This window comes from Haliotis rufescens, unplaced genomic scaffold (assembly GCF_023055435.1).
Source record: "Haliotis rufescens isolate VD_foot unplaced genomic scaffold, xgHalRufe1.0.p SCAF_8, whole genome shotgun sequence".
Taxonomy (NCBI): Eukaryota; Metazoa; Mollusca; class Gastropoda; order Lepetellida; family Haliotidae; genus Haliotis; species Haliotis rufescens.
The window spans coordinates 8372494-8390232 of NW_025964372.1; the positions used below are offsets into that span (position 1 = coordinate 8372494).

General features: G+C 40.0%; 1 protein-coding gene across 1 annotated transcript; it reads left to right on the forward strand.

The window, feature by feature from the left end:
• Positions 1–163: 163 nt before the first annotated feature.
• LOC125376830 (cubilin-like) lies at positions 164–10767 on the forward strand. The gene is made up of 19 exons (XM_048388959.1): positions 164–258; positions 942–975; positions 1326–1574; positions 2230–2322; positions 2750–3520; positions 3956–4201; positions 5045–5137; positions 5318–5416; positions 5616–5714; positions 5953–5997; positions 6304–6555; positions 7107–7199; positions 7510–7773; positions 7998–8090; positions 8504–8752; positions 9039–9125; positions 9359–9586; positions 9821–9924; positions 10708–10767. Exons 1-18 carry the CDS (start codon positions 181–183, stop codon positions 9922–9924), a joined length of 3177 nt encoding a protein of 1058 aa, XP_048244916.1. The 5' UTR covers positions 164–180; the 3' UTR covers positions 10708–10767.
• The last annotated feature ends 6972 nt before the right edge of the window (positions 10768–17739 follow it).

The window sequence follows — 17739 nt, forward strand, 5'->3', positions numbered from 1 at the left end:
GAAGGTCCAAGGTGAACCATCTAGTAGGTGCAGATGTTCAAGCAAATGTGCCTTATGTTGTACAGTTTCGTCATGTTCTATTGACGAACATTTTTGTGTATAATGGGGGCATTCAACGGGTGATTGTCCTGTGAATATGTATAAATACAGCTACATTTCGCAGTATTCAACACATGCAACATGTGTGTACCAGGCATGATTTGCTTCACTTTGGTAGTGAGCCTTCTTTTGGCTCAGACTGAAGGCAGGGCTTTCAATGTGAGTATATTTCCTCGAATAGCATTTTACACATGTAGAAATAGGCATGATGAGAAAACTGTTAGAACAATCTGAACAGTAAACTTGCAAAGAGCGGAACTATTTTATGAATCTGTTTTGATAGATGACTGGCAGCTTGTATTTATACCTTGAATTAGGTTCAGGTGATAGGGCGCATCACGCACGGATACGTGTCTTACAAAGTTGGTTCTGAAAAAATGAAATATGTTTTTGAATGACAAGTATTATGCCACCTTCGGGTGTGAAGTAGGTTAATACAGTGAGGGCATTTGGGAAAATGTTTATTTTGAATCAAGTGTCATTTTCGCGCAATTTAGCCACAAAGCCATGGAAGTCGCCACTCATTATACTTTTCCTCAGCAGTAAATATGTCAAACATACGCTATAACCATATCTCGTCGTACCCATGCTTTTAATCCAAATGTTTGTCATGACAGTTACTGCTCTTGTTCTTATCAAAAAGAGTTACAACAATTCTTATACTTTCTCAATTTGAATCGGTAGGTGTGTATAAGAACATTAATAAATATGTTTGTTACACAATTGTAGCGTGTAGGCCAAGCCGTTGTTGAGACTGGGAATGTTTGTATAATCATTAGGAAACTATGGTTGATAGGAAAGATTATGTGATTAAACACATCATTATCTGTTAATTGCCACAGAACGTTCAATCACGTGAGAAACGACAGACGTCCGGTAAGTACCAGTATTTACTAAAGAACTGCAATCTGTTTTCAGACTTGCGTGCGTGTAACTTATCTTTACATTAAAACATATTGAAGTTTATTATTGAAAGCCTCATCACCTCAACCGCCAAACACACGCACCCACTTCTTTGTGGCTATTTGGGGCCAAAGTGCTCCAAATGAATAAGATATATGTCATTTCGAAATAGTGCTTAAGATCTTAATAGTATCATCTAAACCATTCTATTACAGCAAATTAAACAACATAACATTGAAACATGGCAACATGCTGTTAACCTGGATTAGACCGATAACATGTGTTTTTAAGTTGTCGATCATTAGTTTGTAAGGTTAAAACAGGTTGTGATGGAGGACAAAGGTATGACAACAGAGGCACATTTTCCACCAACATTGGCGGCGAGTACGGCAACAACGAGAACTGCTGCTGGGACATCGTGCCTGACGTTCAAGGGCCATGGACAATCACTTTCCGCTTTGATACGTTTGACGTGGAAAGTAGCTCTGGTTGTAGATATGATGCCCTCACCTTCGACACGGACGATGGGCCTGTGAAAGAGTGCGGAGAGAAGACGGATTTCTCAAGGACATGTGAGTACTATGTTCAATAATGTCCATATGTGCAGATATGATAGTAGTCCTAACAGTGGAAAATGTTAGGCAGACAGGCTTTGTATGTAAACGTTTCTATGCGGATAGTAGGTAGTGTTACACTGATACCTTACCTCATGAACAAGTTGGTAATCCAGGTATAAGTGCATCATAGTATTACCTGCTTTGTGTCCGTTTGGCTTCCATTCCGTTGATCCCCTTCATCAAATACAATGCACAAACGAGGAAACAGATATTCTAATGCTCCCAATAACACAGTCGGAGTTCCAAGGAAGCCCATCTTGCAGACATGTCGTCCGTAGGCGATGGACCAAACAATGTGTTGAACACGAAAGTGTGAATTATGAAAGTAATGATAATTGCCAAAAAGAACAACAATTCCAGATTCCGAATTTGTTTTATTAATAATCACGAACAGATGCTGAATTTATCACAAAACAATTGTTCTTTTCATTCATTCTTTACACTCCGATGAATTCATTCTTCCAATCTTTAAGTTAACAGGAAACTGACCTGCAATTCGACAGTTCAATGTTGACCTGAGTTAGTTCGCTGTTTTCTCTTCTTATCTTGCCTTTATTGTTAAACGTAACAACGCTGTCACTGTGCTCATTGCAGAAGTTGAATATTTCAGTCACGGTCACAGAAAGTCAGTTCCAAGTGTGTTTTAGCAGCGACGGCTCCGTCACTGGCCAAGGGGTCAGTGGAACCTACAGCATAGACACAGGTGAGTAGAATTTGTCCCCTGTAGTAGACTTACTAATATTTGACACATTGTCTTTTTGCTATTCTGTAAAGAAAGCTGCAGACGTCAATGAGGCGAATGACTATTGTACCAAATTGGTTTCATTATTCTTGGTTTCAACAATGATATGTTGTTTTAAGTTATTTTGGTACTTCAGTTTGTTTCAGTTATTTACGTTAATTATGATGATACAGTAAACTACGGTTATAACGAACTCAAAGGGACCTCTAATTTTAGTTCGTTATAACCGTAGTTCGTTATAAGCATATATACAGCATAACAACAGCAAATAGTCGGGACAAAAGAGTAAGTTCGTTATATCCGTCAGTTCGTTATAAGCGTGTTCGTTATAAACGTAGTTTACTGTACTTTACTTGCATAACAAAACAAGTTTCACGTTATATTGCAGTGAACGCCGACACAACATCCTACCCTTCCTACGGCACAGCCTACCCTGACTATGCCACAGCTTACCCAGAATACACCACAGCCTACCCTGACTACACCACAGCCTACCCTTATTACGCCACAGCCTACCCTGACTATGCCACAGCCTACTCTGACTACGCCACAGCCTACCCTGATGATGCCACAGCCTACCCTGACTACGCCACAGACTACCCTGCCTATGCTACAGCTTACCCAGAATACACCACAGCCTACCCTGACTACATCACAGCCTACCCTGACTACACCACAGCCTACCCTGCCTATGCCACATCCTACCATGACTACACCACAGCCTACCCTAACTACGCCACAGACTACCCTTATTACGCCACAGCCTACCCTGATTACGCCACAGCCTACCCTGTCTATGCCACAGCCTACCCTGACTACGCCACAGCCTACCCTTATTACGCCACAGCCTACCCTGACTACGCCACAGCCTACCCTGATGATGCCACAGCCTACCCTGACTACGCCACAGCCTATCCTGACTACGCCACAGCCTACCCTGACTACGCCACAGCCTACCCTAACTACGCCACAGCCTACCCTTATTACGCCACAGCCTACCCTGACTACGCCACAGCCTACCCTCACTATGCCACAGCCTACCCTGACTACGCAACAGCCTACCCTGACTACGCCACAGCCTACCATGACTGTGCCACCGCGCACCCTGACTATGCCACAGCCTACCCTGAGTATCCAGACGAACCAGTCGTAACTTCAGGTACGTATTGATAAATCAAAACCAGTTTATCAGACATCACTATATAAAAGAATCTCCTATGGGGATTCCGTGTTGAAATACGAGGCTTGTCGTACGAGGCGACTCAGTGGATGAGGTGATCAGTCCCTGTGATTGCATGTCCTGGTATCCGATCGTAATCCAGCCAAGACTCAATTATGTATACTGCTGGAATATATCTGAGTGTGGCCTTAAAACAACTAAAATAAACGATGTCTTACCATTCTGAAACTGAATACATAATCACGCCTTCATCGGTCACTGACGGGTATAAGAGAGTTTTCTTCATGATGATGTGACCTGTTGATAAAGCGGTCTTGTTTCCGCCACCTTATGATTATTCACTCTACAGGATGTACCGGGGAGCTTTTAACTAGATATTATGGATATTTCCCAATACATATGCTTCTTGTCCAGGCAATATTAGCTACTATGGCAACCATGGCAGCATCAGTGTCAACGCTGACGGCAACTACGAAAACAGTCAGGACGTCTGTTACTCCCTTCACCCAAGCTTCACCGGGTCGGGCATTATCACCTTCGTCTTCAACGTGTTTGACATCGAGGAGGCCACCAGCTGCGTGTTTGACTACATTGAGTTTGATGACGTTAACACAAAACTGAGGGAGTGTGGCACTGTAGATGCGGGGACCCAGAGAGAGTGTGAGTTTTTTTATCTGGTTGAATACAGAAGTTTCTGAAAGGCGCTAAGTGAGTGCTTCGTGTATGAGACACCACAATCGTAATAGTTTCTGCAAAACACGATAGAAATTCGGTTAGATGTTCATCAGATGCTGTCGTTAAAACATAGTACACTTCTGATAGTGAGAGGGAGTATCCTGGACAGGTTTGTATGTTAATCATTACTCGGATATGTTGTCATACGAATATCATTCATAGTTGACGACAATTTTTTTTTATCTGATTGAATAAAGAGGTTCCTTAAAGCAGCTAAGTGCGTTCTTCATGTATGAGACACCACAATCGTAATAGTTTCTGCAAAATATGATTAAGTTAGATGTTCATCAGATGCAGCCGTTTAATACATACTACACTTTTGACAGGAAGAGGAATTATCAAGGAAAGGTTTTTATGTTTTACTCGGATATGTTAATATACGAATAGCATCCATATTGCCATGAACTCAAGCAAATGCAGCTGCATTTCAAGTCGATTACACACAAATTCACAGTTCAATAAGATATTGTCGTCGCGTTACGTCACAATATGATTTGTAGTATAAACTGATGCTGTACATGTCTACCTTTATCCTGACCTCAATGGCCATGTTTCACACACTGATCTAGCGCCTAGACTACTCCACATATTTGCTCCCTGAAGACTTCTGCATATTTCACAAAGACGTTGATATCTGTATGATATCTGGTTTACAAGAAAATGGTTGTCCACGATGTAAGTAAAGTTTGATATAGCTTCCAAGTCGCGCATACAGCATGTCTGTGTTGGTGTCTACTTACATATGATGTTGTGTTTTTGTACCTCCAGTTGAATTCCACGACGGTCGTTTCAATGTTTGCTTCCACTCTGATGGATCAGTGACAGGACGGGGTATCCAGGCCACGTATTCCATGAATCCAGGTATACACCTGACCCACTCCACTAGAGTCAAACAAACACACAAAGTACGGATATAGCTGGGTCATGGGGTTGACAATAACGTATATCCAGGATCCGTATGTATATATGTAACAACTGAGATTGTACGTACATGTATGTAGTTATTTCACATATTAACATGTTATTTGTCACACTTTGCAGTTCGAGAGGTTGAATCTGTTGAGACAACACCATATCCAGTGGACATTATCATTAACTCAACGATGTCAACTAATTTCACAGAAGCAACAACGCTACCAGGTACTCTTAGTGTACTGTGTAATTAATTGGAAGATACCAATGGAAGGATTTATGGCAAAATTAGAACCATCTTGACCAACGTATTTAGTGTTGCTATGAATTTGGCATTCTTAATCGGAATAGCTCTTGTGAAATTGCTTTGATTATTCGTATGTTGTTACTGATCACGTATTAACATGCTGTTTGTCACGCTTTGCAGTTCGAGAGGTTGAATCTGTTGAGACAACACCATATCCAGTGGACATTATCGTTAACTCAACGATGTCATATAATTACACAGAAGCAACAACGCTAGCAGGTACTCTAGTGCACTATGTAATTAATTGGAAGATACCAAAGTTAGAACCATCTTGACCAACTTATTTAGTGTTGCTGTGAATTTAGCATTCTTAATCACTGAAGCTGTTATAACAGAGAAATATAATCAGACAATACGCTGTGAAGTAATACTGCCAAGTATTCATTAAACTTTACTATTTAATCGGGTGTACTTATCGCTTTTGTTCATGTGGGTCATACTTGTGTGTGTTGGGCAGTGAATACAACCGTGAACACTACAAGTCTCCCCGACACCGAGGACAGTGAGTACAACTTGTAGTTGTCAAATTAGATAGTCGTTATGACAGTATTTTTTTATTGCGCACATGATCGTTTAGAACCTGGAACATTTTAGGGATTAGATATATTAATTCAGAACTGTATGCACGTGTAATATGTGGGAAATGTATACACTACGTCCAATCCGATGTCGAAATTACGGACCATTCAGATGAGTATTTCCGTAATGTAATTTAAAGTAAGTTGTCAATGTACATACATAAAGTGTATGCATTGTTATTGATATTCTACACATATAACAATTCCCTTCTGACGTCCCATCACGACAGATACCTGCACCCAAGTCCTGACATCAGATGTTGGCACCCTGACAAGCCCCGGCAATGGCAGCTACGCCAACAACGTGCAGTGTGTCACTGTCATCACAGGCCCCAGAGTACCATACACCTTGGTCCTCAGCTTCACAACGTTTGACCTCGAGGGCTCATCCACCTGTAGATACGACTACCTGGAGGTTGATATGGGAGAGGGAAACAGCCAGAAGGGATGTGGATCAACATGGGACAACAGAACAGTGGAGTGTCAGTCTCACATATATGTCACATTTTACATCTCACCTCTAGTACATCGATGTAATAAGAAATGCGTTAGTCTATGATACAAGTTACATATCGGAGTCAGATTAAGAATTGTCCATCTCAGAAGTACGAAGAAAGTCAATAACAAGGTGCTGGCAATAGCATTTATAAACCAGTTTGAGAATAGTTAACTCTCGGAACAGCGTATGTGTTTCATTAACAATGCTAGTGATGTAACTAAGCAACTTGTTTGGTGAGGCCGGTGGGTGGGCCAGACTCATCTATGACACAAACATGAATTTGCGTATGTCACCTGTGTTATGAAACTGTCGGAAGATGCAGAGTTGCTAACCTGCGACACAAGAATAACAAAACGAACGCAGGGGAAAATGGATTTGACGTGCGTAGATTTGAAGCTTGATAGAACCCTATAAATCTTTAACATAAGGAAGTAATATATATTAAGTGAAAAGAGTAGTTTTAAAGGTGTTATAGATACCTGTTTAAATTGCAATCTCAGTTGTACTCAATGCAGTAATACGCTGATTTTTCAGACACGTCAGATGGAGGTAACGTCACTGTGACATTTTCTTCTGACTCCAGTCAGACAGGAGCAGGGTACAGTGCCACCTACACCATCCAGCCAAGTAAGCAAAATTCATGTCTACTGGTTCTTAACGCTACATCGAATATGGATAATATCATTCTGTGACATTGAAGCCAATGCATCTTCAGGCTACACACGTAACTATCGACAGGTACCTTTGTTACTTCAGTTGCCAAATAGGAAACAAACCAAATAGGAACAATATGGCTTCCGCTAACACATGATACAGTATAGGGTTTAAAAAGATGGGGATGGTTTTGAGATATTTTCAAAGAGGATACGAACAATAAAGGAATCTACTGATCAAATTACAATGGCAATAACAATGTGTTACCATTTGTATCAATCAGGAGGTGTTCCTTCCTTGAGTAATGGCGACTGTAGATACATCAACACCAACGTCACGGCGGGCGTTATCCAAAGTCTACCCGGTACCGGCAGTGACTACACCAACAACATGGACTGCTCGTACGAGTTCACTCGCAATACCCCCTTTTATCTGGACATCAACTTCATCGCCCTCGACACAGAGTCTTCGAGCAACTGCCGCTACGACTACGTCCAGGTTGGGGATGATAAATACTGTGGGAGTGATTTGCCCAACGCAACGAGAGGTAAGTGTCCATTTACAACTGTCAGTATTCGAAACATTTGCTTGTTGTAGTGGCGAACCTTAAGACTTTGAAACCAAGATAGGAACATCAGCTAACACAACTGCAAAAAATACAAATAATTTCTAGGATGCTATGAAGGCTCTCTACTCTTAATGAAGACTCATTTACTTTAACACAGCTTGATATTGTGTTTTAAATCTAAGGTTATGATGTCTCTCCTTCAGTGTCGGTACAAGGTGGAGCAGCCGTCATCCGCTTCAGAAGTGATAGCAGTGTTACCGGAAAGGGCTTTGTGGCTTTGTTCAACATTGAAGAGCGTAAGTATCGATATATTACTCTGTGTATCACGAACATATATATCTATGAGGCCAGGACTGAGCACTCGACAATCAGTGAAAAATACGAGGGACTTTTATTTACATTAGTGAGTTGGGTTTGACACTGCTTTAAACAGTATTCCTGTTATTTCAATGCGTGTCCGCTTGAGGTAGGACGAAAGCCCGAAGTGATATGGTCTTTGTTATTCATATGATATGTTGCTTAAACCAACTGGCCCATGAAGAGGCGACTATGCTTCTCATATGAGGTGCCTAATTGGGATCGGGTGGTCAGGCTCGCTGACTTTGTTGGTACATGTTATCGTATCCCAATTGCGTAGATCGACGTTCATGATGTCAATCACTGGATTGTCTGGTCTACAAAAGTATATCAACTTGTACTGAAATTCCAGACTGCAACTTCGATAGTGAAGATCTTGAGGGCACCTATACCTTGGCCACTGATTCTAATGATCATTACAAAAACAACCAACACTGTGAGATCACTCTCCGGTCTCCTCCCACCCCTCACATCACCACTGTCAACTTCACCCGTTTTGACATCGAGGAAGATACTGCTTGCCACTATGACAGTTTAACAGTAACAAGTGATGACGCCACCGAGAAACTGTGTGGAGCAAAGGAGTCCTTTATCAGACAATGTAAGAACGCAAAACACCCATCGTTATAAACACAAACAAAAGCTTCGCTATTGGTAACTGCAGTAGCACTGATACTAATTCCTAATAACAGCTGGGACGGCAAAGATTTATAACGTTCACCCTGCAGTTCACATGATTAAATAAACTTTGTACATCTTTAACTATTCTACGACGAACTTATGTTATTTAGTACTGAGAGACTAAGAAGTAACGTATTGGTACGAGTAAAAACAGTAATTTGGATAATGTTTGTCGTAAATAACCTATATGTGTTACTGTTTTGTAGACACTGGGCCAACAGTTGACATGACATTTACCAGTGACAGAAGTGTTGTGCGTACCGGTTTCTCCTTCAATTATGTCACTGAACTTGGTACGTAAACGCATGTCCATTATCTCAGTTTCATGTTCATTATCTCAGTTTCACGTGTCCATTATCTCAGTTTCATGTTCATTATCTCAGTTTCCCGTGTCCATCATCTCAGTTCTTCGTCTACATTATCTCAGTTGAGCATTTGTATTATTTACTAAGTTGTTCGATTGCAAATTAATATTATTATTTTCCTCTTACTGCCTTTTATCATTGATGAATCGCACCTGTTTCAGTCTACTGCAATGCAACTATAAACGCCACATCCGGAACCTTTGAGTCACAGCCTGGTGATTACGAGAGCAACATGTACTGCACCTACACCATCAACACCCCCACTCCTGGTGACCTAGTCTTCACCTTCCCATTGTTTGACGTTGAGTCAGGCAGAAGCTGCCGATACGATGCTGTTGAGATGGAAGGGGACAAGCTGTGTGGAACAAACATCCAAGAGAAGACGTACAGTGAGTAGCACACATACGAGTGGAATTTCCTCTATTTCCACACGTGGCATGTGTTTAACGATTGGGTTCAACATACTCTCCACACACTATTTCCCTGTCCAATACCTGAAGAAGTTAGAGCAATTGGCATGTGTTGTTCTAACGTGTGTACTGTTCTCTTTTCTTACCAGTGCATATTATTTGCAATTTCTCTTTCTATAACACCGATTCTCAAAGGTATTTATCTTGTTCTAGGTACTGATGGTCATTTCCAGTTCGTCTTCACAAGTGATGGATCCGTAAATGGAGAAGGTTTCAAGATAGACTTCACTTTCATCCCTCACGAAATTCAGAATTAGGTAGGAGCATAACCACAATTGTCAGGCAGCATTAATATGGTTCTTATTTATTGATGACAATTATGACCATAGTAATGTCATTTATACTTTATCAAATGATCTGGCAACTCTTAAACTACGTTGGTTCAGATCGGGCAACTACGTCAGTTTAGATCGAGCAGATCTTTGAGATCGGCCACGGGGAAGGCAAGTTAGAACTTGAGTTCAAATGAAATATATTTTGTTGTTTAAATGTAAGAATGCTATCAACAATCAGATGTCTGTTGCCTGCACTTTTAGATCGTTGAGAACATATGGAAATTACAGGTGAAAAGTCAACTTTGTGTTTTGTCTATGACCTTTATATGACCCTAATATTCCGATGGATTTCTAAAGTATGCTTTCCCAACTTCACGACCACACAGTATGATTACTTTCATACCAAGCACATGTGCTCGCATTCATTGAGGCACTGTTATGTCACTAGATAACCCCAAACATCCCCACATTCGATTGTCGTTGCCTTCAAAGAGCATAACGAAATTGTCGCGCTCACTAAACCCATACACATAGACAGGTTCTTGGTTGAAGTAGGGGTTCTATTACCTTTTTTATTCTTTTGGCTAATAATAGTGGATTTATATCTAACTCAAAGTCATAACTGTAGTAACCCTCAGATTAATGTCCAACAGCATCACAAGATAAATTTTGATTGTTTGAATGAAAGGATAACCAATGCCACATTTGTAAATTGAAGTCAAACTTATTTCAACTGCATCTAATACATAGTGTTGTTTCTTACAGAGACATGGGTCCCTTTCTAGGAGATGGAAGACATGCTCAATAAATCATTTAAATGATAAACATACTGTGTTGTTTCTCTGTTCAAGAATGAGCGAGCGAGCGAGTTTTACCACAGTCAGTAATATCCAAGCTATTTTAGACGCCATATGATACAAATGAATCAGGTCCAGGAAGACTAGACGTTAATAACATGAGTTAAAACAATCTGTTGGAGTACTTAAATGATCATGGACCACGCCAGTTATTAATGACTCCGATATTTTGTCCAAATAAAAAGTATAATTATGCGATAATAAACAAAATGACACCACGCCACAGTTCAATTGTGTATCATTGTGCAGCTCTTCACGCTGAATGCCCATGTTATATTCACCAAATGGGGACGCGTGACGCCTATTTCTGGTGTCCCATGCCGTCCTATTGCTGGAATATTGCTTTACGCGGTGTAAAACCATACTCACTCGCTCATACAACATGAGTCTTACCCCCATTATTTTGCATGGATGTTATCGACGAGGAAGCCCAACATTTCACACATTTTCTCAGTAAACTTCAGATGGCATTTGCCTAAATGTTTTCAAATTGTCCTGAACCTCTGAATATAGATACATAACTATTCAGATACATAAATCCTGTTCAGGGATGGATCCAGATATTTTAGAACGGGGAGGCGTTTTGTTAAGAAGGTTGACAAAACGAGAAGGTACGCACGCACACGCACACACGTAGACACGCACTAACAGATCTAGACACACACACACACACACACACACACACACACACACACACACACACACACACACACAGAGAGAGAAATATATTGGAAGTGGTGACAGTGACAATCTTTAATACTTTAACACTTTGAAGAATATTAACTATGGACTATGAACGATAGATTATAACCCAGTATTCCACATTTTAGCCGTTAGCATACGTTGTCTTCGGGTCATTTATGTATAAAGTTTTTGTGACTTTTATGATTTTCAAGTTATTGATAACTAAATTGATCTTGATGGAGTTTTCTCTTTAATGATCTTTTTTATCTATCCATATTGCTCGTCATGTGTTAACTACGTGTACATATTTTAAGTGATATATTTGTAACCATGTTTTTGTGGCATTATCTATAAGTTGCTCAGATGTCGGCTACGGGGTTTGAGGCTTAATGAGCAGGATAGACACCCTGCTATAATAAACGGTAGATAATATAATATATATACACTTTAAAACATGATATATAACATATCATCATGAAAGCAATACGATAATTTCTGTTACATAGCTTACAACAAAATACTATCAGCTGATATAAGAGAAATGGCTTATAATATATATTGGTAATATAGATACAAGATACACATGTTATGTACTTCTACATATATCATAGATAATAAAATTAATATACAATGCACACATACCCTATTGTCCTGCACAAGAAAGAGCAGGTCATTACATGTACATAATATGTTAATACTCAAAGGGACAAGAAAATAGCATTACCAAGTGCACAGACAAATTACTATGCAAACCAAATGCAATGAAATCAATATCGAAATGCATAGCTTGTGCACTTCAATAATGGTGCATATACCTTAGCATATATACGAGATAATAATAAAATACACTATTGAACTCTACTTGCTTACTTTAAAGTTCAACCTCTATAACACGTACATTCAAAACATCAACATTCATACAAGTATATGATTCAATGTAAATATGATAATTACTGCGTAGATGCTTATTTATAATGCCTAATCTTTACTATTTAATTCAATCTGGAAGTAAAGGTATGGTATGAACTAACCTCAAGTGATGATCATCAATTACTCCCAATGCAGTGCATAGTGAAAGTGGCAATATAGAGTTAGTCAGTCCAAGAAGGTAGAGCTTGAATTGGGCCAATCACAGGATAGCTTGGGATGTGATTGGTCACTAGAGGGCAGGACATATAATGTAGGGATAAAAACTATTTGTTGGACAACAAAATATATTGCAATCGTGAAATGCCAACAAACCTCTGTTGAAACAATCGCTGAAATAGCAAATACTTACAAATATATACATGTGATGCAGAATAAATATAATTTGTTAGAGTTAGAAATGTTCATTTCTGTTCTGTAATGGCCATCAGAACATTGCCTTACCAAACTATGAAATAGAAAGTTAGCAGCAAATTCAAGCTCGTAAGTTTTCTATTTCCTGAAATATCTTCTCAGAAATGGGAAGTGATACGCGAAGTAGAGCTTTCGATCTTTGCATCTGTCCAAAACGGTGTACGGAAGTAAGAAGTTGGTAGCGGTGCTGAGCTTTCAAGTTTCCATCTAAAACAAATAATTTCGGAAGTGAGAAGGAGGAAACGGTGTAGAACTTTCAAACTTTTCATCTTTCAAAACTTAAGTTTAAAAGGTGAACTGTCAAGTGTTACCTGGACCCCTTGTCACCAGCTACATGTGCATGTAGGTGAATAGGTGAGAGGGAGAGCACGTTACAGTATGTTTCGAATGTGTTGCCATTCCACTTACATTTTCACAAGGTCGTGTATTTTGCATTTGTAAACATCCCCCACAAGTATTAACTACACTACATTTGTTCTATGAGTAAGCTAGGGCCTAGGACCTAAACTGACATTAAATCATCGTTTCTCACATATCAATTGAATAAGGCCCAACATTCGTTTTAGTTTTATTTCATGAATTACCCTTCTTCATGGCACACGAACAGTCAGGTCAATCATGTCACCGACAAATCATCACGCTATTCTGCTCTCACAAGAACAGGATTTCGATATCACAGTACAATACAATGTAGCGAGTTATAGTACAAAACAAGAGAGAGAGAGAGAGAGAGAGAGAGAGAGAGAGAGAGAGAGAGAGAGAGAGAGAGAGAGAGAGAGAGAGAGATTCTTTATTTCCTCCAGAAGTTAATCAGAAGATTATACAAAATTAATCAAACGTATTCACACAAACTCATATTACCTGTACATATATATATAATACAAGACAGTAGCACCAGTGTTATGCCATTCACACTGTACAAAAGGTTAGATCAGATGACATAATCAAGGTAAGGCTTTAGTGTAAGTACATAAGCAGAAAATATCAGTATAACAGATTCCCATGTAACGTGTTGGATTACAACACATTCTACCATGACATTAAAGAATGCTTGATTAGTATTGGTTAAACAGGAGTTTCCTTTTTGCTACGGAAATCTCTTTTGAAAATATTAATCCTTTTGCACACAAGAACACATGCGCATGAATATATCGATAGCCTTCATATCGATTTAAAAAAATCACCCGTAGGAACTGTGGAACGTATCGATATGTCCTCTATTACATACAAACTCTAACACAAGCAATGTCTCTAATACACCTCAAGTTAACGGTTCTCGCGAAAGTTATAGACGGCCTGTCATCTCTACAAAGGGAAATGTCATATTCAATTTCCAAGAAATGACATGGTGAGTCCAAACAGTGCCAAGCAGGTTGCGATGAAATTAAAACATCTATCATTGGACGACGTTTAGAGGGTTATTTGTCAACTTCTGTTTGAAACTATATCAAATTTATCTCCTAAATTTAGCATGTTGGAGTACAACACATTGTAGCATGTTGCAGTACAACACAATATAGCATGTTGCAGTACAACACAAAGTAGCATGTTGTAGTACAACACATTGTAGCATATTGCAGTACAACACACTATAGCATGTTGCAGTACAACACAATGTAGCATGTTGTAGTACAACACAATGTAGCATGTTGCAGTACAACACATTGTAGCATATTGCAGTACAACACAATATAGCATGTTGCAGTACAACACAATGTAGCATGTTGCAGTACTCCCCAATGTAGGGTCTAGGAGTACAACACAATGCAGTATGTTATGGTATAGCACAACATATCATGTTGCAGTTCAACACAATGTAGCATGTTGTAGTGTTGACTACAACCAAGTTGTTTGTATTACAGTAAAATATGCACGCAATATAATGGCGTACAAAGGATCATGACAATAAACCATAATTTAGTACAATGATGGTATGCAGCTGCGGGTCTTTTAGAGGAGGTTACAGCGTACACTGTGGCAACTTGTTTCACATGTACCTGAAGCTTGGAATATGGTGCAAATAATTTCAAAGATAAGGTTCTAAATCTAAAAGAGCGTGATATATCACTTAATTGCTATTGCTCATAAACAACGAGTAGTATCTTTTATTATAGCGTATTACAGATCTCGGAGACATATTACATCAATCAATATTTTATCACGGTTTGTTGACACTTCAGAGCTTGTGTGAGTTCAATCATGTTTACCCATTACAAACGAAGACCGGCTCGTCCTTTTAGGCAGTCTTTTTCCTGTTACATTGTCTGGTATAAAAAGCAACATCCTCCTTTTATGAAGAATATTTTTTATCAAAACCCATGACTAATTGTGTGTTTGGAGCCAAAGAACCCTGAACTCCTATCAGGGTTGTGGATGACTAAAGTTATCTTTTTAGTTTTGTATCACATATAGATTACCCTGAAGCCTCCAGATTTATTAAAAGTAGTCTCACATTGCTGGGAAGGGACCAGAGAGCACTATACGACTATACGAGCACTTCTCAGCTCATAATGGTGCCACTGTCTATGGCGGGGCTTGTAACCATTATTCTACCATGACATGGACGATACTTGATTCTGATTGGTCAAAATATAAATAAATGACACATCGAATTCTTTTCGACACCTCAAAATTGATATATCATTTCACACAAATACCTTTCATATGAAACCATCGACTCGTCTTCAGCGGAAGATGGCAGTATTAAGACATACGTCTGGTTCTGTTGGCAATGAGGTTGTCCCAACAGGCCCATTCCCAACAGTTAATAATCACGTTAATGGTGAACATAATTACAGTTTGGGATTGTCCCCTGGGTTCATGCAATTTGTAAACAGCGCCGTCACCCTGAACAACTATTGTAGTGACAGTGAAGAGTAACGGAAGCAGGTCAACGTCACCCATGTCGAAGTTCAGGGAGGAGAAATAACATTGTTATTTTTAACAAACTGGTGAATAAGTACAACTTAAAAAGAACGAAAACACTGTTATTTCAATCCAGCTTATTGTATTCAAGGCCAAGGCCCACATGCATATTGGTTACATAATACTAAGGTTAAGGTGAATAATGGATATACATGTTCAGCGTAAATGACGTCAACGAGGTTTTTTAATATAAAAATAGCTCTTTTAAAGAAGTTGGAATAATTGTTAAACTATTATTAGTATCAATCATAAGAAAACATAATTGTTCAATCTTAAAGTTTTCTCTCTATATATACTCTTCAAAAAAAGAAACTTGACAGATGTAAAATTACTTTTTGCCAAATATCTAAAATAATTACATTAAATGAGAACCAAATAAGTCAAACAGAAAGATGATGTGACTATTATTCGCGAAAACACATGCAAAGCACATAAACGTAGCGTTTGGGGATCAATTTTACAGCTTCATCCAAACGCAACCGCCTGTAAAAAACGTGCAGCACAGGCGGGCCCCCCTGCTGAATGGGTATAAAAATCCACATCAACGGCTGTTCATACAGTCCTTATAACGGCAGTAGAGGCGGTGACAGAATGCCAAGACTGAATGCAGCTCAACGGAACCACGCCATTGGGAGATTACAAGCTGGAGCAGCTCAGCAAGAAGTGGCCAGGCACTTTGGCGTATCCAGACAGACAATCTCCGCACTGTGGACCCGATACAACAACACCAACAGAGTTGACGACAGACCAAGGTCAGGAAGACCAAGGGTGACAATCAAAGCACAAGATCGATACATCCGGCTGCGACACCTCCGAGACCGCACTACCACAGCCACGTCTACAACCACACAGATCCCTGGGGTACCCAGAATATCAGATCAAACGGTACGCAACGGACTGAGGGAGGCTGGACTTTTTGCACGAAGACCTGATCGACGTCATGTATTGACCCCACGTCATCTAGTGGACCGTCTGCTTTGGTGTCCCGTTTCCTACCCACACGTGCTGATGGGCGCGCACGTGTCTACAGACGTCGGGATGAATGTTACGCCCCCAACTGTGTGCTGCAGGTTGTCCCATTTGACGACGGGAGTGTCATGGTATGGGCCGGAATTCATCACGGTGGTAGGACGCCTCTAGTGCATGTGGCAGGTGCATAGACAGGTGTGCGTTACAGAGACTTGATCCTACAGCCTTACGTTCTTCCTCACGTCAACATTCATAGCGGACAGTTCCAGTAGGACAACGCTCGACCGCATATTGCACGTGTTTGTCAGGACTTCTTACAGAACAACAACATCCAGACATTACCTTGGCCAGCCCGATCACCAGATTTGTCCCCAATTGAGCATCTGTGGGACGAGTTGGATCGACGCGTTCGCAGAAGGAATCCACCGCCCCAAACACTTCCGGCGCTTCTTGATGAATTTCAGCATGAATGGCAGCACACCCAACAGCGTGTTATTGACAACTTGATTGCATCTATGGGTCGTCGGTGTCAAGCGGTGATTGATGCACGTGGTGGGCACAGCCGATACTGACATTTTCTGTACCCCTGTGACATTAACTGTATCGTGTACGTGTGTCTGTCTAGGTGACACGATTAATGTTTTGGACATTGTGTACATTGATCTTCAAACAGTGTTTCAATTATGGTTTCTGTGTGCTATTTTGAAACAATCGCATTATATAACATTTTGAAAATCAGTGTCAAGTTTCTTTTTTTGAAGAGTATATATATATAGTACATAATATAGGATGTTGTTCATTGAACCTGACTACACAAAAAAACCGGTTTATTAATTGGATATATGTTATTGGAAAATGTTGGTGGCCTGATATTCGACAAACGGTGCGTCAAAACGCAGCGCTAGCCATTGTCGATTTGCAGTGTCTTAATCGGCATTGTCTTCACACTTGTTAAAAATGGTCATGGAGGAAAACAGTAAAGCAAAATGTGCGTGCAAGTTATGGCATTCGTAACTCTGGG

What these genes read in the sequence shown, in the direction of transcription:
- LOC125376830 (XM_048388959.1), top strand. Translation starts at nt 181, where the DNA reads ATGTGTGTACCAGGCATGATTTGCTTCACTTTGGTAGTGAGCCTTCTT. An exon ending in GACGGATTTCTCAAGGACAT is followed by an intron (nt 1,575 to 2,229) that starts GTGAGTACTATG and finishes TGAATATTTCAG; the next exon opens with TCACGGTCACAGAAAGTCAG. An exon ending in CAATTATGTCACTGAACTTG is followed by an intron (nt 9,126 to 9,358) that starts GTACGTAAACGC and finishes CACCTGTTTCAG; the next exon opens with TCTACTGCAATGCAACTATA.